At 53.5% G+C, this 20,644-nt stretch overlaps 1 protein-coding gene across 2 annotated transcripts in view; it reads right to left on the reverse strand.

Annotated features, from left to right (window-relative positions):
* GSG1L (GSG1 like) overlaps positions 1–20,644 on the reverse strand; it is a 219,235-nt gene that overhangs the window by 133,249 nt on the left and 65,342 nt on the right. For both annotated transcript variants that reach the window (XM_066383179.1, XM_066383178.1), the window contains exon 2: positions 12,509–12,556. In XM_066383179.1, the coding sequence (XP_066239276.1) occupies positions 12,509–12,556 (48 nt within the window). The remainder of the gene's footprint in view (positions 1–12,508; positions 12,557–20,644) is intronic.

Raw genomic sequence — 20,644 nt, forward strand, 5'->3', positions numbered from 1 at the left:
CAGTCCAGAAACCAGACACCAAATCTGCTAGTACCTTGCTGTCGGACTTCCAGTTTCCAGGACAGTGAGGAATACATTTCCGTCGTTTGTAAGTCCCTCCCATCCTGTTCCCGCAGCCCAAATGAAGACAGGAGAAAAAAAAAAAAGGATACTGTATGATCACATTTACGTAGCAAGTTCAGAGACTAGCAAACGCATCGTGTTTAGGGTCGCATCCCTGGTGGTCAACTACGAAGCAGGGTTGGCCAGCCTTTCCCGTAAAGAGCCAAGCAGGAAATCTCTTACGTTTTGTGAGCTAGATGCTGTCGGTCACAGCCGCTCAACTCTGCCATTGCAACGTGAAAGCCGCCAGGGACACACCTGAGACCAGGGGTGGGGCTGCGGTCCAATTAAACTTTATTTACAGAAAGAGAGGCATGCTTGCTTCACTGGTCCCTGCTGGACGTGTGAGCAAGTCAGGGGCTACTCTCCTCGGGGAGCAGGAGCTGGTAGTGCCCAGGAAGGGGTACATGGGGGGCCGGCGACGTCTTTCTTGACCTCAACGGTGGTAAAGTTTTGGGTTTATAATCATTTGTTATGCAATATATTTATATTTATCTACTTTTCTGAACTGTAGTATATTTTCCAATTTTTATTTATTTTTTGTATTTTTCTGAAGCTGGAAACGGGGAGGCAGTCAGACAGACTCCCGCATGTGCCCGACCGGGATCCACCTGGCACGCCCACCAGGGGGCGATGCTCTGCCCATCCGGGCGTCGCTCTGTCACGACCAGAGCCACTCTAGTGCCTGGGGCAGAGGCCAAGGAGCCATCCCCAGTGCCCGGGCCAACTTTGCTCCAATGGAGCCTTGGCTGCGGGAGGGGAAGAGAGAGACAGAGAGGAAGGAGAGGGGGAGGGGTGGAAAAGCAGATGGGCGCCTCTCCTGTGTGCCCTGGCCGGGAATCGAACCCGGGACTTCTGCACACCAGGCCGACGCTCTACCACTGAGCCAACCGGCCAGGGCTCCAATTTTTTTTAAAAGGTCAAGTAAAGTGTAGATGAACAAAATGTGGTATATCCACACGATGAAATATTATTTGGCAATAAAAAGACATTAAGTACAGATAAATGCTGCAGAGACAGAAAGAAGGTTGCTGGTTGCGTAGGTCTGGAGGCTCAGCGGGGTCTGGAGGCTTGAGGGGTGATCCCTAAGGAAAGGAGGGTTTCTCTTCTAAAAAAAAAACAACCCTGAACTGTACACTTTAAGTGGGCAAATTGTATGTCAAGTGAATTATATAGATCTTTATCAAGCTGTTACCAAAAACATTTTTTTAAATTACAATTAATGAATAAAATCAGTGGCCTCTGCCCTCGCCACCAGCGACTCACCAGGGAAGCAGATAGTGATGAGACCAAGCAGAGACGCCGCAGCTTTGGAGAGAGATGTGTCCTTGGCCCGTCTCCGGGAGCACCACCCCCACCCCCCTCCACATCGGGACTTTTGGCAAAATACAGGCTGAAAACCGGAAGCCCAAGAGGCCAGAGATCCTGACAATAAGCAGGAGCCAGGACATCCTCGCCAAGAGCCACGGGGCTTTTTAAACTTCTGAACGTGAAAGTTCAGGCAAAAGTCTAAGCACAGCCAAGCCTTGCGGGAGTTTGGCCGGCTCCGGAACCAGCACAGGCCCACAGGAGCCCATTCCTGGACAGCAGACTGGGGTGGGGGCTTCAGCCCTCTAGGCACATGTTTTTGAAAGGGCCTCCAGGCCCCGGCTGATTGGCTCAGCAGTAGAGCATTGGCCCAGTGTGCGGAAATCTCAAGTTCAATTCCCAGTCAGGGTATACAGGAGAAGCAACCACCTACTTTTTCAACCCTCCCCTTCTCCCTTCTCTCTCTCTCTCTCTCTCTCTCTTCCCCTCCTGCAGCCATGGTTCAAATGGATTGAGCAAGTTGGCCCTGGGTGCTGATGATGACCTCATGGCCTTGACTCAGGCACTGAAATAGCTCAGTTGCTGAACAACGGAGCTACAGCCCAGCCAGCAGAGTATTACCTGGCAGGGGCTTGCCAAATGGATCCTTGTTGGGGCGCGTGCAGGAGTCTGTCTCTCTGCCTCTCTGCCTCTCTACATCTGACTTAATAAAAAAGATAAATAAAAAGAAAGGAAGAAAAAAAAAGAAAGAGCCTCTGAAGTCTGTAGTTCCTGGTGGCTTCCAGGCATGGGTAGGGTCTCAGTCTCAGTCAGAAGTTTGAGCCTCTCTGCCCCTCATGCAGGCTGCTGGTGGCGTTTGGGGGTTCTGTGTTATGCCCCAGACTTCGCAGAGCCTCCAGGGAGCCTGGCAGATGGCTGCAAATGGAGAGGCTGCAGGCGCCAGCAGAGGGTACGCGGAGCAGGAGGAGCCGCGGGGAGCCTCAGCTGCTGCATCCCCCGGTCCCTGCAGCCTGATGGCCGTCAGCCTCTGGAGCTGCCTGGCTCATCAGAGCACACAGCAAAGCCGACCAAAGAATTTCCCGCACCCGAGAAGTGGAAGAGGGGCCAGAAGGCACCAGGCATGGTGGCGAGACCTGTGAGGTATAATGGAAATAGGACAGGACTTTGCTGTGTGACCTCCGGCAAGTAGCTGGACTCCTCTGAGTCTATTGCCTTGGGTGTAAACCAGAGATAACAGAACCCTCACTCAGAGGATTAAGTGAAATAAGGGGTGTGGAGGTGTCTGGCAGTGAATGGAATTCTCTGTGTTATTCAGCAAAGGTTCGTTGGATATTAGTTGAGCAGAAATAAACGCAATTGAGTGACTTTCCAAGGTAACTTTCTAGCCAGCTGGCCAACACAAGGAGATGGGAAATGCAACACCATACTTCAGGCTGGCGCGGACTGAGCCAACCCCAGGCCAGCCCTCGCACGGACCATCTCATTGGATTCAGAAGAATCCACGAAGCGGATGCTATTATCCCCTTTCACAGATGATGAAAACGAGCCTTGGAGGGGTGAGTAGCACGACTGGGGGGCCTGCGGCTGTCGGGCGGAGCCATGCTGTGCAGGAACGTGCTCCAGAGCTGCACTGAGATCCCAGTTCTGCCGCCGCTGGACCTGGAGGGAGTCTCCTTCCTGCCAGAGGCTCAGCTTCCTGACCTGATCACATCCTGTTCACAAAAATTAGGGGCTCTTTCCAAATGAAGATGAAGCTATAAAACATCCCCTAATTGTTGTGAGCGGTGTCTAATACCGAATTCGTGGGCTGTTGAGAGGCTAAGAGAGATAATTAGTGTACCAGCCAGAAAGGGACTGGTATACAGCAGGTGCCCGATGAGTGCTTCTTGTATCACCAGGGTTGGACTGGGGGAGGCTGCCCCAGAGTGGGAGCCCCGTTTCTTAGGGACTGGTATGCGGTAAGTACCCTCGCTATGCTCGGTCTATGGCGGCCACAAAGAGTGTGTTCTTGGGGCCTCAGTTTTGTTAGCCGCGAAATGGCGCAGAGGAGACCAGTTCTGTGAGCCCTTCCAACCTGACAGTCTGTGCGTGAAGCAGAACAAGGAGGAAGCAGAGGAAGGTGCCTGCGGCTCCAGGGCCTTGGGGACTCACACGTGCTGCCGGGCGTGTACGGTGGCCCTCTCCGCCTCCCAGCCCCGCAGGGCCAGCCCCTCTCCCCCCCCTTCACTAGGCACGGCTCACTTTCGAGGCAGGAAGTGGACGGGGGACGCATCAGGACTCTGCGGCCCACCTGCCAGGTTCCGCCCAGCTCTGCCGCTCACAACACGCGGGTCTCGGGAAAGATGACATAACCTCTCTGGGTCTCAGTCTCCCCACCGACAACAGCACAAACGTCAGTGACCTGGGGGACCAGCTGGGTCTGGCATGTTGGCAAAACAAAAATAAGTTAAATATTAGTTTGATTCGCTTTCAAGCATTTCGGAAAAAATAACCTGGCATGCTAGAGCCAAGAGTTGACAGAGATATTGTTGCTCAGGATGAGGCTAAAATAATTACACTAAGTGAGTCAATGTAAGGAGAAATAGTAGGTGAATAGTAATACGGGGGTGGTGTATGTGTGTGTGTGCAACACACAGCCCAAATCGAGAACACAGCACACAAAATCCAGGGCCCCTTGTTTAAAAAAAAAAAAATGTTAAGAATTTCAAGATAGTGACAAAGAGCATTAAAAGGCAGGGCCATCCTATGCATGGCACCCAGTGTGACTATAAGGTCAATGCCCACGGAGCTGGCCCTGGTTCTACATCTTGACAGAGGTATGAGTTACAGGGACATATGCATTTCTGGAAGCTCATTGAACTGTACATTTAAAACCAGTGCTTTCTGCTGTTTATAATTTATACCAATAAAATTATGTCGATCCAAACAAGGAAACATGACAAACCAGGTGACAAACTCCCAGGTCGTCACAGGCAGTGTGGCTCAGCATGAGGTGCGGGTGGGGGCCGTGTGATGGACGGCGTCCCCTTTGACCCTGCTGTGTCTCCCCGGCCCCCACACACCACAGTACGGGATGCGCACGGCCCAGCCCCGTGCCGTGAACACAGATCGTGGCTTGAATCGTGAGCCCGTAACCTGCAGCACTGTGCGGGGCGACTCCGGTCTGTAGCCGGATGTCTAACTAAAGAATCACCATGTGTCTAACATGAGGGCGTTCAGTGAGTGCTGGGCCTAGACCAGACGGAAGGGTCTTGTTGCAAATCCCAATCTAGGGAGACATCCAGGGGGAACCATCCCATGGAAAAGGAATTCCTGCCAATTCCTCAGACCCAGTACAGCTCAGCGAGCCCTACGCCCCCAACACTGCTGACGGACAAAGGACTGGATTTCAAGTGTCTGAGCTCATTTCTCACCCTGAAGTACATACGAGGAGACCGCTGAGTCGTTTAGAATGGAAATCACCACTTCTTACATTTGTCAGCCTTCTCACCACAGAAACTGTCTCCAGTTACGACACACGAAGGCTGGTCACGGTCTGGGGTAGAGATGACGCTCCCTGAGAATGCGCAGATGGGACCACCCAGACACCCAATTACTGGGAAAGATAATCTCGCGTAATTGGAATTAGAGCATCTAAAGCAATTATTAGACGCTGTGGTCTCCAGGAGCGGCCCTCCACCAGGCACAGGGGCTTAATCACCTTTAACGAGAGCGCGTAATTAGAGGAATCCAGGAATTCCGAACAGAAGTGGCGGGACCAGCACTTCGGAACGAGGGGGTGGGAGGGCTGTGTGTGAGGCTGGGGGTGTGTGAGAAGGGGCGGTGGGTTTGGCAGGCTGGGTGGGTGCTGCTTAAAAGACCTCAGGAGCCTGGAGCCTGACTAACCCAGGGGTAGTTGAGGGGTAAGTCAACCTTTTTATCCCTACCACCCACTTTCGTATCTCTGTTAGTAGTAACATTTTCTAACCGCCCACCGGTTCCACAGTCATGGTGATTTATAAAGTAGGGAAATAACTTTACTTTATAAAATTTATAAAGCAGAGTTACAGCAAGTTAAAGCATATAATAATAATTACCCCAAGTACTTTATGTCAGATTTTCACTAAGTTTGGCAGAATAAATCTTTATAAAACAACTTACTGTAGTTAAATCTATCTTTTTATTTATACTTTGGTTGCTCCGCTACCACCCACCATGAAAGCTGGAACGCCCACTAGTGGGTGGTAGGGACCAGGTTGACTACTACTGCTCTAACCTAAACTTGCTGTGTGACTCGGAGCAAGGCTATTAACCTCTCTGGGCTCTACCTTCCTCTCTTCAGTCATTCAGCAAATGTCTATTGCATGTCTGGCAGGTGCCCGGTCCTGAGGACCCCGGGTGTCGCTCTTGTGCACGTGCCCTTCCTCCTCCAGGAACGACCTCCCCTGGAGCCCCTCATGCCCGAGAAGGAATGCCACTCCTGCGGGCCCTGCCCCCCACGGCAGCCCTCCTCACAGCCTCGTCAGACTGCCATCATTCCTTCCACCCTCCGTCCACCCCGCTGGGCCCCTGGTTCACAGAGGTGATTCTCTGCCTCCCTGTCTGTCCCCTTGTCAGGAGGCTTCTCAAGAGCGGAAGCTGTAGGTGACCCTCCTCACGTCCTAGCTCCTGGCACAGAGCCCAGCACGGGGATGCTGACCACTGGCCTGAGGCACGGTGGCCAGAGGTCGCTGCGGCCCACTCCTGAGAGCAAGGTGCTGTCCAGCCCTGCCTCCAGGGCTCCATGGCGCCGGGCGAGGCAGCCTGCGTTAGGAGTCTATCGAGAACGGCCAGGAAGCGATCTCCTTGTGTGGGAGGGTCCCAGAGCCCGGCTGCCTCCACGGACAGAACAGGGCCATTCGGACGATGGACGATTCCAGCCCTCAGCCAGAGGGCTGCAAGAATTGCCTCGAGGTCGTCTGGGAACGGCAGGGGGGAGGGCAAGATGACCTGTGAACCACTGGCCAGTCTCCTGCCTCTTTGTGCCCCGGAGTGCCTGTCTCATTGGGATGAAAGAATCAGAGCTCCTGTTCTGTCGGGCCCTGGACCACAGGTCTGTACTCCCTGACTCGGGAGCTCAGAGCGGGAGCAAGTGACGATGGAGGACTTTGAGGGGCAGGACCTTCGGGTTGGCTTGTGAAAGTTGGGAAGACAGTTCCCCAGACAGCCGGGGGTGAAAAGGTCACCCAGGATTAACACGCAAGCACAAGGCTGCACTGGCCAGCCGCGTGCTCGGGCCACAGCCAGCAGCTGACCCGTGCCCGGCCCCACGGCCGAGTTCGGGTAGCTGTGGAAGCCGGGTGCCGTCTCCCTTCCCTGCTAGGAACGCTCTGATCCATGCACATCTCAGTTCTATGACATAAATCAATAAAATGCACTAAATAAATTAAGTGAGCAGCGGAACTGTAAATAGATCTCAGACGGGGAACGGAGAGGTTGAGGAATACCAACAGGAGACTATTATAGGAACTGAAGTGAGAAATGACTAAGGCGACACTCGGGCTTGTGGCCACAGAGCTACCACCTCGTTACACAGCTCCGAAATAGCAAACAAATGAAACCTACCAGCTTTGGAGATTGTTCTGCAAAAACGGCCAGCTGGCGGCCGCCAGAAATCCCAGCTCGCTGGGAAACGGGCAGGAAGCAGGGACGGCCAAAATCCCAGCTCAGCCCAGGCAGGTCGTAGGAGACCGTGGCTTCAGGGTCAGAATCCGATCAGGGTTTTGAACCCAGGCGGCTACGCATTGTCTATAACACGGCCCCTGTTCCTCCTTCATTCATTCATTTGACAAAGCTTTTACTAAATGCTTGCTGCATACCAATCACATCTGGGAGAGACGGGAACCACAGGAAGGACAAGATCTGGTGCCTGTCTGCAGGGAGGACCCGGTCTGCTGGAGGGGATGACCTCAATGCAGCGTGCTGGGTGTGACTAGGACCAGTCACAGTGGGTACCTCCGGGTTCAGAAGAGGTCGCGTCCAAGTCGGGTTTTGAAGGCTACACAGACGTTTGCAAGGCAGAGGAAACAGCACGTGCAAAGGCACAGGGGCATGAGAGATGATGGAGCGTGTAGAGGAAACGTGTCCAAGCAGGGAGGCAGGGCTGGCGTACAAGGTCCATGTCACGGATTGCAGGCGGTGGAGAGAAAAAGGCAGACAAGCCCTGCCTAGACCACCGAGGGCCACGGCCGCCACGTGAAAATAAATGTCCTGTGTCAGTTTGGGGGCCATGAATGGGTTTGAAGCCCGGGTCGGATGTAGCTGGATTTTCATTTTAGAAAGATAATTAAGAATCCAGTATGGGAAAGTTTTATTTTACTTTTTTTAAATTGAATTTGTTGGGGTGACATTTGTTAATAAAATTCTATAGGTTCGTGTGTACATTTCTATGATATCTCATCTGTATAATGTACCATGTGTTCACCACCCCACCGAGTCTCCTTCCGTCACCATTTATCCTCCTTGACCCTCCTCTGCCCCCCCACACACACGCCTTTCCCTCTGGTAATCACCGTTGTTGTTTTACTTCTTTCTTTTTCTAGATTTTATTTATTCATTTAAAGAGAAGAGAGAGAGCTTGAGAGAGAGAAGGGGGAGGAGCAGGAAGCATCAACTCCCATATGTGCCTTGACCGGGCAAGCCAGGGTTTCGAACCGGCGACCTCAGTGCTGCAGGTCGACACTTGATCCCCTGCGCCACCACAGGGCAGGCTTGTTTTACTTTCTATTGATACCTCCCAGATGCACAGGAAAGTGCGCGGATGGCCAGCGTGCAGCCTGGTGGGCTTGCTGAGCCCAGCCGTGGAACTAGCACCCAGATTAAGGAACGGATTGTCACCAGCTGCCAGCGCCCTCCGCACGCCCCCCTCAGTCACCCCTCCCCCGCTCGTCCAGGGCAAGCACTGTCCTGACTTCTGGGAGTGGAAACTGGTCTTGCCTCTTTTGCTGGGTCATACCAGCAGGGTCACGCGGTATGCGTTCTTTTGACTCTGGCTTCTGTTGCTCCCCGTCCGTGCTGCTGGGGGCGGTTGTGCACGGTTCACTCTCAGCGCTGTACGGCCTCTGCCATGTGTTCATGGGCATTGCGTGACTGCAGTAAGGAGGTTATGGGGCAGTCCTGACAGCAAGTCTGTATTCATCCATCCATCCATCCATCCATCCATCCATTCCTCATTCACTCACAGTGAGAGCCCATCTCCCTGTGAGGGTGAGCTCCCACCTAGGGCTTAGGAACTGGGAACTTCACACCTGGACATGTGACTTAGGACAAACCTTTGTTGGGGAATCCGGTTAATATAATAAGGGGAGGAGACCCGAACATCTTCCTGGACTCTGAGGAGGCGTCTGAGGTGAGCCCTGTCCAGCGAAGGGGGCATCTTTATCTGTGGCAGGAGCCCTTCAGCCACACCGGACCCTGTGTCCTCAGCCATCTCCGCTCCTATCGGGTGGGCCTTTCACCTCATCCACCATGCTCCCCGGTCCCAGCCCAGAGCCCGCCACACAGCGGGCGCTCAGGACGGCATTAGTGGCTGGCACACGGAGGGCGCTCAGGGTGGCTGAAGTGGCTGGCACACGGAGGGCGCTCAGGACGGCATTAGTGGCTGGCACACGGAGGGCGCTCAGGGTGGCTGAAGTGGCTGGCACACGGAGGGCGCTCAGGACGGCATTAGTGGCTGGCACACGGAGGGCGCTCAGGACGGCATTAGTGGCTGGCACACAGAGGGCGCTCAGGACGGCATTAGTGGCTGGCACACGGAGGGCGCTCAGGGTGGCTGAAGTGGCTGGCACACAGCAAGCGCTCAGGACGGCATTAGTGGCCACCACACAGCGGGCCCTCAGGACGGCATTAGTGGCTGGCACACGGAAGGCGCTCAACTGAGGTCTGGCGAGGGGATGAAGGCATGTTACCTCACCCAAATATTTTGGTCACTTTTGGAGAAATAAATAGGTCACTTTGGGTGACAATGACCAGGGGCAACCCTGACAAGCAGTTCAGGCAGAGGAAACCACATAGGTCATTAGTGAGTCTCCAACACACATACGCCCAAAAGCCTCGCTGAGCCAGTTCCAGCACAACCAGCTGCCGACCATCCCTGGGGCCTGTGGTCCAGCCCAGCTGCGGTAGCATATGCCCTCGGCCGCAGTGTCCTCGACTGTAACATAGGGATGAAATGATCCAAGGTGTGCAGAAACCTCAGAACGGTACCTGGCACATGGTAAGCACTGCATGGAGTCAGCGAGTGTTTGTGTCACGATTATTATCACACGTTGCAGACCAAGAGAGGAGTCATGGAGAAGGAGTGAGAATCTGCGAGAAGACTATTCTTTGAGGGAAAGTCCACCTGGGCTCAAACACTGGCCCCAGACTCCCCACGTGGCCCTGAACTAGTCACTCATCTCTGCCACTCGGGTTCCTCACCTGTGAAATGGACAGCAGTGAGGACGCAGTGTGGGCCCCCCTCCCGCAGGTGCCCCTGGGAGGGCCAGGCTGGGCTGTCGGGGGGAGGCCTCCAGGGTTGCCATGAGCAACCCCTCCCCTGGCCCCCAGGGACGGCTAAAGTGCTCGAGAGGCAGCGAGTACGTGAAAAGCGTTCTGCGACTTGGCGGCAAAGCCAACCCACTCAACCTCCTTGTAAATGTTTCTATAAACCCGGCCAGAAAGTCCTCGGTGTGACCGCCAAGCCCTGAAAGTCAAATCACAAGGCCAGTAAAACGTGAAGACACAACCTCTCTGGTTGCTTAGTCCTCATAAAAGAAGCAGGAATAAATGTTTGCTGTTTTCAGAAGGGGGCACAGCAACCCATCTGTCACTGTACATGGACACATACCCATGGACACACATCCACACACACTCACACATGCGCACACACATCGTACATGCTCACATTTGGACACACTCATCTACCAGCATGCTCACATGGGTACCCAAACACACACACTCACAGATGCACACGTGCACAGGTGTACACGCCTCCATGCACACACATGCTCTCCTCCCAGCATGAACGTGTGCACACGAGACATGCACACATATCCTCACAGGAGCACCCGCTCATGAACGTATACACACCCTCGACGAGACACACACATGTATGTGGGCACACAGGCCCTGCTTCCTAGACGCCAGACTGGGAGCAGAGTTGGCCCCGGAACCCCAGGCCTCGGGGACTGTGGGGTGAGCACCCTCGAGGGCTGCCCCCGGGCCCCGGCTTCTAAGACGCAGCACAACAGAGGGTACGAGCTGTGAGACTCACATTGCTTAATGTCTCTAAGCCTCAGTTTCCTCACCTGTCAAGTGGGGTGGGAACGTCAGCCCCTTCTTCATAGGCTGTGGGCTGCTTTCTCGGTTAAAAGGTGTAAAGCACCTGGCACAGCCCTGGCCGGGTAGCTCAGCCGGTTAGTGTCGTCCTGATATTGCAGAACCGTCCCGGCATACAAGAACCAGCGCATGAATCCGTAAATAAGCGGGACAGCCTATCCGTGTTTCCCTCCAAATCAATAATAATAATAATAATAATAATAAAGATTGTTCTTTCAAAACAATTGTTTAGATAAAGTGACTGGCACCTAACTGGATAAGTACTAGCTACTTATTAGTAGTCATATTCGTAGCATTTCCCAGAGACCTGGGTTTGGAAGCCAGGGCCCGAGTCTTCAGGGACAGCTGCATGAAGCAACGAAAGAAGACCCAGCCATTGGAACCCAAGGACACGGAGGAGGGTCCCCACTGCCCAAAGCCTGCTTAGCGGGGCAGCCTGAGGGCCCCGTGGGTTCCCTGTCATGTGTCCCTCAGCCTCACCACATACCACCTGGCTGGAGCTCCCCAAGGAGTCGGTGTCTGCGAGACCGGAGTGTCACCAGCCTCCGTGACCCACTAGGAGGGGTCAGATGCAGCCCTCCAGGTCCCTGAACCTCCTGACACCACAGGGAGACCACGAGTTCAGTCCTACCATCAGCGGTGCAGTGGCCACACGTCCTGGACTTAAGAATCCCCCTCGAGGCCAAGCACGCCAAGGCCCCCCATGTTGAGACAGTTTATATGACTGGACTTCCGCTTCAGTGTCCCCCCCCCGTCCCCCAGCTCCCAGGACCGGAGCCCTACTCTCATCTCCAAGTTGTGTGAAGACACCGGCATGCTTGCTCTGTCCTGACAGATGTTCTCCCGGGTGGCAGAGGGGTGGCAGCCACACCCCATGGTCCTGTGGCAGTGAATCATCCAGTATCCATAATCACAAAACCCCTGAACTTTAGCTGAACACAGAGTTGCCCATGATAAAGACCTCATTTTCCAGCCTCCCTTGCAGCTAAGTGTGGCCACGTGATCAAGTTCTAGCCAAGGAGATATGAGCAGGTTCTGGGAACCTCCAAGTAGACCTGCAAGTTCGGCCTGTCTCCTTTGCCCTGGGTCCACCCTGCGACCTAGAATGCGGAGGTGCCGGCTGGGGAGCTCTCTCCACTGTCTAAGGTCATGCAGACAAAGGCCGCAGGGATGATGGAGAGGGTCAGGGGGGCTGGGCCCTGGATCCGTGGAGCTGAGCCTCCCTGACTGCCAACTTTCAAACTTTTATAAGAGAGATAAGTAAACTCCTCCACGGAAGCCTGGTGTTTCGGATCCCTACTCTAACTGGCAGCTAAATCTAACCCTCCCTGCTGCACCCTCCACACTCAGCCGTGGGCTCCGAGTCTCTGCCATCCGGCCCTGTGTACCAGCGAGACCTCTCTGCACCGCAGCGCCCAGGCGGCCTGGAACTCCCCCCACCTGCCGATGACAGAGACGGGACATTGAGTCCCCCCGCCCCCCTCCAACCCGAGGTCTTGCCTGACCCCAGCTCCCTCACACACCCGACCTCCTACCTCGTCCCAGTGTGCCCTGGAAGTCAGGAAGAGCGATGATCAGCACGCCCCCCCCCCCCACCACCCTCTGTTTGAGAAACTCCAGCTCCGCAGCGGGTCCCGGCTCCCCGGCGCCACGGCCAGGTCTGCGGAGGGAGACGCTCGCACTGGGCTGCGGGCTGCGGCTGCCACCCGGACGAGTGTCCCCCGAGAGCGGAGACCCGCGCCCCGAGCAGGGCCACGCTTACCTTTCTCCGAAGCCGGGGCCAGGTCAATGAAACTGCGGCATTTTTCACCTTGGAAAAGAGAAGAAGGGTTTTCAGAACGTAAGAAAAATGCACACCGTAGGCTTTCGTCCCTCCCGCCCGGGAGCCCTATGGCTGCGCACCCCCCAACCCCGAGTGTCCCTAACCCTGTTCCTGGAAAGAGAACGTCCCCGCAGGACGCGGGCAGCCCCCCCCCCCCCCCCCCCCCGTGATGCCGCCTCCTCTCTCACCTCCCAACCCGATCCAGCGCGGTCACCCCCACCCCCACCCCCTCAAAGCCCCTGGTCCTTTTCCCCGCCCCCCCGCCCCCCCCCCATGAGGGCCCCAGCCCCTCGCTGCGCTCCCCTGGCCTCCATCCACTCTGACCTCCGTCCAATCCGGTCTCCACACTGAAGCCAGAGGGATGTTTTCAAAACACGCAGCTCTGATCTCATCAAACACACACAGACACACGCAGGTATGCCCACTCCTGCCCCAAACCCTCTGATCTTCTCCCAAAAGATAAAGCCCATACTGTCCGCGTGGACCCAGGACTGGCCTCCGGTGGCCTCTCATCCACACCCCCTCCCTCCTTCCTCTCAGCTCCCGTGTCCCCAGTTCCCTCCTACCGCGAGGGCTTCAGCCATGCTGTTCCCCCAGCCAGAGAACACTAACCCCCCCCACCCCCCCAGTATAAGCTCTCACAGCACCCGGGCCTGCTCCTGTAGGGCACCCATCACCTGTCATTCTTGCTCTGTGTGGGATTCTTGGATGGAGGGCCCACATGCTGTAACCCCACAAGGACAGGCCTCACGTCCTCAGTGCATCCCCAGCTCAGAAAATGGCAGCTGCACCTCGCAGGTGCCCCGGCCACAGCCTCAGTCTCTCCCTCTCTCTCACCCCTCCACCTGGGAGCCGTGGCTCCAGCTTCACAGGGCGTCTAGAACCCGACCCTCTCTCGTCACCTCCGCTGGCCCAGCCACCGTCAGCTCCCTCCTGGGTCGCTGTGGAAGCGTCTGCACTGCTCCGTTTCTGCTCTTATCCACAAGGGGATCAGAAGGAGCCTGTGATCACCTGAGATGACCCCATTTCTCTGTCCAGAACCCTTCTATGAGTTTCAGCATTCTTTATATATTTTGCATACAAGTACCTTATCATAAAATCTTATATGCATATATTTTTCTCCCATTCTGTGAACAGTCTTTCCACTTTTTTTTTTTATGGTATTCTTTGAAGTGTCAGAGTTTTAAATTTTAATGAATTTAGATTTCTTTAATTTTAAAAAAATGTATCTGGCCCTGGCCAGTGGCTCAGTGGACATCCCAGGTTTGATTCCTGGTCAGGGCACACAGGAGAGGCAACCATCTGCTTCTCCTCCCCCCCCCCACTCCTTCTCCCCTTTCTTTCTCTCTTCTCCCCCCACAGCCAGTGGCTTGATTGGTTCAAGGGTGGCCCTGGGTGCCGAGATCCAAGCGCATCAGCCTCAGTTGCTAAAAAATAGCTCAGTACCCGAGCATCGGCCCTAGATGGAGTTGCCAGGTGGATCCCAGTCGAGGCACGTGCAGGAATCTGCCTCACTCTCTTCCTTCCTCTCACCTAAAAAAAAAGTATCTATTTTTTTTGTTGTTGTTGTTGCTTGTGCTTTTCTTCTGTCATATCTAAGAAAGCTTTGCTTAACCCCAAACCATAAAGACTTAATCTTATTCTTAGAGTTTTATCATTTTAACTCTTCCCTTTCCGTCTATTATCCACCTGAAGTTTATATGTGTGTACAGTGCATGAAAGGAGCCCAGCTTCATTCTTTTGCATATTGACATCCATTTGTCCCATTTGTTGAAAGGATGTTCTTTCCCCATTGAGCCATCTTGGTACACTTGTCAAAAATTAATTGACTGTACATGTGAGGGTGGTTTTTTTTTTATACTGTCAATTCTATCCCATTGATCTATATGTCTATTCTTATATAGGTACCACACAGTTTTGATTATCGTAACTTTATAGTAAGTTTTGAAATTAGGGAGTGTGAGTCCTCCAACTTTGCTTTTCATTTTTTAAACAATTTTGGCTATTCTGGGTCCCTTGCATTCTAAATATGAATTTTTAGAATCAACTTGTTAATTTTTGTAAAAAAAAAAAAAAAGTTGTAATTCTGGTAGGGATTGCACTAAATCTGTAGGTCAATTTTGGGAGTATTGCCATCCTAACAACATTAAGTCTTCTAATCCATGAACATGGGATGTCTTTTCATTTATGTAGATCTTCTTTAATTTCTTTCAATAATGCTTTGTAGTTTGTGGAATATAACTTTTGCACTTATTTTGTTAGATTTTTTTTTTGCCCTGAGTATTTTATTCTTTTTGATGCTATTATAAATGGAATTGTTTTTCTTAATTTAATTTTCTGATGGTTCATTGCTAGTGTACACAAATGTGATTCATTTTTGCATATTGACCGTGTACCCTGCAATCCTCGTGAACTCGTTTATTCATTCTAACAGTTTTTTAGTGGAAGTCTTAGGATTTACTATATTTTCTCCCAGCATGTCATCTACAAAGAGGGAGAGTTTTTCTTCTTTTCCAATCTCAATGTCTTTTATTTCCTTTTCTTGCCTAAGTGTTCTGGTTAAAACCTGCAGTATCATGTTGAATAGAGGTGTCAAGAGCAGATGTCCTTCTTTTTGGTCCTGATCGTAGGGGAAAAAGCATTCATTCTTTTCCCATTAAATACGACGTTAACCATAGGCTTTTCACAGATACTCTTTATCAGGCTGAGAAGATTCCTTTCTTTTCCTAGCTCGTTGAGCGGTTTTATTGCAAAATGTGCTTGCCTTCTCTTTAATCCCCATAACCTGCGATGTGGCTCTGAGAATCCCCGTTGTAGAGACAAGCAAACTGAGCCTCCAAGCGTTCTGGTCCATAGACTCCCCAGCCCACGCCCTGAGGCTTTTCCAGCTAGCTGCTCCCATCGCCTAGGACAGGATGTCCCGCAGCTGCCGGCCGGCCCCACAATGCAGTGCTGCTGTGTATCAGGGAAACCTGCTCCCTGCAGATAAGGGAGACTCACCCACATCAAATTAACCGGCTCTCTCGCGTCTATTTCTGCTACGTGGGAAACTGCACTGGAGATGCTCGAGCAGAGACGGTTAAGCTTGGCCCACACGGCCTAGACAGGACAACGTTTAGGCTTAAGGGAAAACCCTAGTGACGACATACGGAAGACCCGAGAGTTCAACGGTTAGCTCTAATAACTGAAATCCAAACACAGAAGGGGTTTTTGTCTTCAAACCCTCACTCTCCATGATAAAGGTCAGCGACCCATTTGAGAAAAAGATATCAAACTGGCCCTGGGGAGATAGCTCAGTTGGTTAAAGGGTCATCCTGATACACAAAGGTCGTGGGTTCGATCCCTGGTCAGGGCACATAGAGGAACAGATTGATGTTTCTCTCCCTCTCTCTCCCTCCCTCTCTCTCTCTCTCTCTCTCTCTCTCTCGCCCTTCCTCTCTCTCTAAAATCGATAAATAAATTTAAAAATAATAATAATAATAAAGATATCAAACTATACTATTTTGGCTTATTGTTTTCAAAAGTGGCCCTTAAAACATTAACATTTTTGTCAATTATTATCAAATTTCTGTGTTTAACTAAGGGGTTTCATTTGGATATAAAACTGAAGACTTACAGCATGAAGCTGGTTGCCTTCCACAAACCACGAACTTGAAAGCTGGGAAGAATCCTAAAGGTCACTAAGTGGTCCTCAGCTCTGGGAAGCTCAGGCCCCGCCCACACAGACCCCGGTGTAATTGGTCAGTGTCAGGCCACACATCAGTGGGTTTTTTCATCTCCCCAGGTGATTCCAACACGCAGCCAGGGTGAGAGTCACACTCCAATCTGACTTGTAAATAACTCTGTTTCCAGCATTAGAAAAACAACAGGAAGACATTTTAGTGAGAGCTCCCGCCAGTGCCCTGGACTCTCCTTTCAGCCACAGTGTGGCCTGTGGAACAGGAGAGCAGATGACCACGGGCCTGAGCTCTGGAACTGGGTTCAAATCCTAGCTCTGTCACTTCCTGCCACACGAGTCCCCAGCCTCTATGCCTTGATTTCCTTCACTGTGAAATGGGCACAGCACCTGCAGGGGAGCTGTAAAGACTCAACGCGGGCAAGAGCTTAAACACGACACCTGGAGAAGGAGACGGTGGCCCTTGTCATCACCATCTACACATGGGTCAGAGGGGACCCAGGACCCGGTCCTCGGCAGACTGATGGAGGCGGAACGAGACTGATGCCCAGACCACTATCATGGGGCCAGGACCACACCTGTCCGTGGCTCAGCCTGACTCCATCACTTACTACATGTGCGACATCGACGTTAACCTTGTGGTGCCTCAGTTTCCCTACCTATAAAAAGTGAAAATCACCAGTGCTAGTGTTTCTATGGTGCTTATCACAGGGTGGATCAGTAGGGGTTGGTGTCGACCACCAGGCGGTGCAGCTAGAGTAGCTCAGAGGACGGGAGCTCAGACCTCCAAGTGGCAACCCCGGGGATGACTGGGCTCCCCTGCAGGCCTTGCCCGGGGGTGGCCCCTGCACCTTCCATTGTCTGCTCCAAACCCACGTCATCCGACGCCCTCGGACTCACAGGGAGCTACGAAGATCAAGAAGGTGAATGAGGGTTAGCCTCTGCTTCCCAGGAAGGAGGGTTCCGTAAGGTCTGCTGTGTTCCCAGGGGCCCACGGGAGGGCAACGCAGGGCCCCACGTCAGTGTTCTGGAGGAGGATGGAGTCAGCTGACCCCGGGGAGAAGTGTTCTGAGGATCTGTGAGCAGCAGGACCTCCCTGGCCCCCTGAGATGTCGGTGACTCTCAGGAAAACGGCCTGGGAGAGCTGGACGCTGTGGTCAGAGGTCACAGGCTCTGCAGAAGTCCTGCAGGCCAGGGAGGGTCCCAGAGCCCCCACGAGGCTAGGAAACATCAGCCAGGGGGAGAGGAGGGCAGGAGAGGACCGGAGGGCTCGCCCCATGTTCTGAAAACCTCACGTGATCTGGGGACTGGGAGGCAACCTCAAGCACGTGGTGGATTTCTCACCCTGGAGAACGGAAAGTCAGTCCCATGGGACCAGCGACATAAAGTCACGGGACACTCCGTGCCTACAGGAGCGAAAGGCTGTATTTATCAATACATCCACCAGAGCTTCAAAGGGAAACATCTGCACCGGGGTCCTCACCGTGGACCTTGCTCTGAGGCTGGTGGCCAGCAGATGGGACGTGGAACCCAGCCCCGACACAGCAGTGACCAACTCAGGAGCTCGCAGCGGCCAGCCAGGACTGAGGCACACCTCTGGGGACAGGGTGGCCTGCGGAGGGTGTGCCCTGTCTAATAGAATACGGATTGACACGTAGGCCATCTGCACCCGTCGGGCTCCCAGAAAAAAAAGCCAATGGCGCCTGGGAGGGCCTCACTGAAGACCACCGAGTGCAGAGACTGCTCCCAGAGGGGTGGGGGGGACCAACCACACAGGAGCCGCACCTCCCCCACCCGGAGGGACGCGGTGGGGCAAGGAGCCTGGGAGAGAGGTGGTGCCCTGAAGAAGCTTTGTCCACTGAAGCAAGAGTCAGAACCAAAACTTCCAGGGTGGAGTCTGAGAATCTGCATTTTCACAGGTTCCTGGCCCTGGCTGGTTGGCTCAGTGCATAGAGCGTTGGCCTGGTGTGTGGACGTCCCGGGTTCGACTCAGGGCACACAGAAGAAGCAACCACCTGCTTCCCTCTCCCTCCCTTCTCCCCCTCCTCTTCCTCTTCCCCTCTCATAGCCAGTGCCTCAATTGGTTCGAGCGTCGGCCCTGGACGTTAAGGATGGCTCCATGGTCCAAGCGTCAGCCTCAGGTGCTAAATATAGCTCAGCTGATTCGAGCATCAGCCCAAGACAGGGGTTGCCGGTTGGATCCCGGTCGGGGTGCATGCGGGAGTCTGCCTATCTCCCCTCCTCTCACTTTAAAAACAAAACAAAACAAAACAAAAGCAGGTTCCCAGGGCTGCTGATGCTGCTGTTTTGGGACCACACTTTTAGAGAAGTGCAGTTGCCATCAAAACCTCAACAGAGAGAGAATGAGGGAGAGAAGGGGAGAACTACCCCCTCCTGTCTCTCCTTCTGCCCTCTGACGTCCTGCCGGTGCCTCCCACTGGCCAGATCCAAGGAGAAACCAGAGGGCCCAGGAGTCCGGGCCGTTCCGTCTGTGCAGAGCAGTCTCCCATGGTGCAGCGGAGCGGAGGTGAAGGGGGCGCTGCCCTGCACACCACCCTACCCAAGGCCGCCCTCATGTACGCCTCCTCACCCATCACTCTCACCCCCCACCTGGCTTTCTGGTCTCTTTCACAGTTTAGCATTAATGCAATTGTATTCAACCATCGTTTATAGAGCACCTGCTACATGCCAGGCACTGTTCTAGGCTCTGGGGTGCAGCAGTCAACCAACAGACAAGTCCCCACTCTTGTGGAGCTCCGTCCTGTCACTCGAGTGTCTGTGCCAGCTGCTCGGAACCCTAGCCCCACAGGAGGGCGTTCCCTGGCTCTTCTAAGTAGCTGGCAGGCGGTGTCCCTGCCACTTGGAGGCCCCATGTTTTCACCAACAGACAGAAGCTCTGTGACCACGTATGTCTCACGCCCTGCTGTGTCCTCAAAGCCAGGGACAGTAGCAGGTGTTCTGGACACAATTGTGAAGAGCATTTATTTATTTACGAAGAGCATTCCATAAATTGCCTTTATCGAGAATTACACCACAGTAGGGACTGTGCAGATTCCTGAAGGTATGGCCCCCACACCGGCAGGCGAAGGCGAGAAGGGGAAGTGGGCACTGGAGTGGCTCGCGGCCCATCTAGAGGAAGAGATGAACAGAAAGTGGGCATCTTCACTACCCAGGGAAGCAGAGGTGGCCCCGAGGGCAGCCATGGGCAGCCATCGCCCGCCTCACACCCGCCATGCGGCAGAGACCTGGGAGGGCTGGCCATCACCCCCCCCCCACACACACACACACACACACACACACACGACATCTGACTGCCGCCCTCCACCCCCGGGCCCCCTTCTCTGTTGCTCTGCGCTGGCTGGTTCACACAGACTTCCCCGCCTTGCCCCCCTCTAAGCCTCACGTCTTCTCCCCTGTTTCTCCGCGTCTGAACCATCTCAGCCTTCAAGACTCTGCTCAAATGCCCACCCCACTCCCCACCGCGAAGCCTGCTCTGTTCACCAGCCGCCTGCCCTGTGCCAAAAAAAAAATGCGTCCCTGCTCTGAATTTGCAGTGAATTTTTTTTGCAGTATATCTCATTATATTGTCACCTTCTACCTTGGGCACATCCTGCAGCCTCTGGCTTGGCCCTCCTGGGGTTTAAATGACAGGTTTCTCCACCAGCGGGTGAAGTTGGAGCGGGTCACGTTGCCTGAGACTTAGGGTCCAGTGACCCACGGAGGGTCCAGGCCGGGCACCGTGCTGAGAACTTGGCACACATCACATTACGTAAGGTCAGTATCCATCCCCATTGTAAAGATGAGGAAACTGAGGCTCACACGGGCAAAGTGACCCACTCAAGGTCACAGCCCAGAGGTAAAATCAGGACTGGACCCAAGTCTGTATTTTTCTTTTCTTTTCTTGTTTTATTTATTGGTTTGCCTTTTTTTTTAATCATAGAAAGAGAGAGAAAGAGAGATCAATTTGTCGCTCCACTTATTTATATATTCACTGGTTGGTTCTTGGATGTGCCCTGACCGGGGACCAAACCCACAACCTTGGTGCCTCAGGATGAGGCTCTAACAACTGAACTCCTGGGCCAGGACGGGTCTGTGTTTTTCCAAAGCTCTTCCCGTCATTCAATGCACTGACCCGTCCAGAAGTGGGCGAGAGCCCCAGGGCACTTACAGCCAGACCAGCTTGCTTGGAATCGGGCAAATAAAGCATCTCCGAAATATCTTTTGAACATATTTTATTGCGGAAAATTTCCATTTTTTGCAAAAGCAGAGAGATCAGTCCCAGGCTCCATCACTGTCACCCCATGGCTAGCCTTGTCTCGTCTACACTCCTGCCCTCACCACCATGGGGTTATTTTGAAACCAATCCCAAAAGTTGTATCTAAATATCTTTCTGAAAGGTT

Source organism: Saccopteryx leptura, chromosome 4, assembly GCF_036850995.1.
Source record: "Saccopteryx leptura isolate mSacLep1 chromosome 4, mSacLep1_pri_phased_curated, whole genome shotgun sequence".
NCBI lineage: Eukaryota > Metazoa > Chordata > Mammalia > Chiroptera > Emballonuridae > Saccopteryx > Saccopteryx leptura.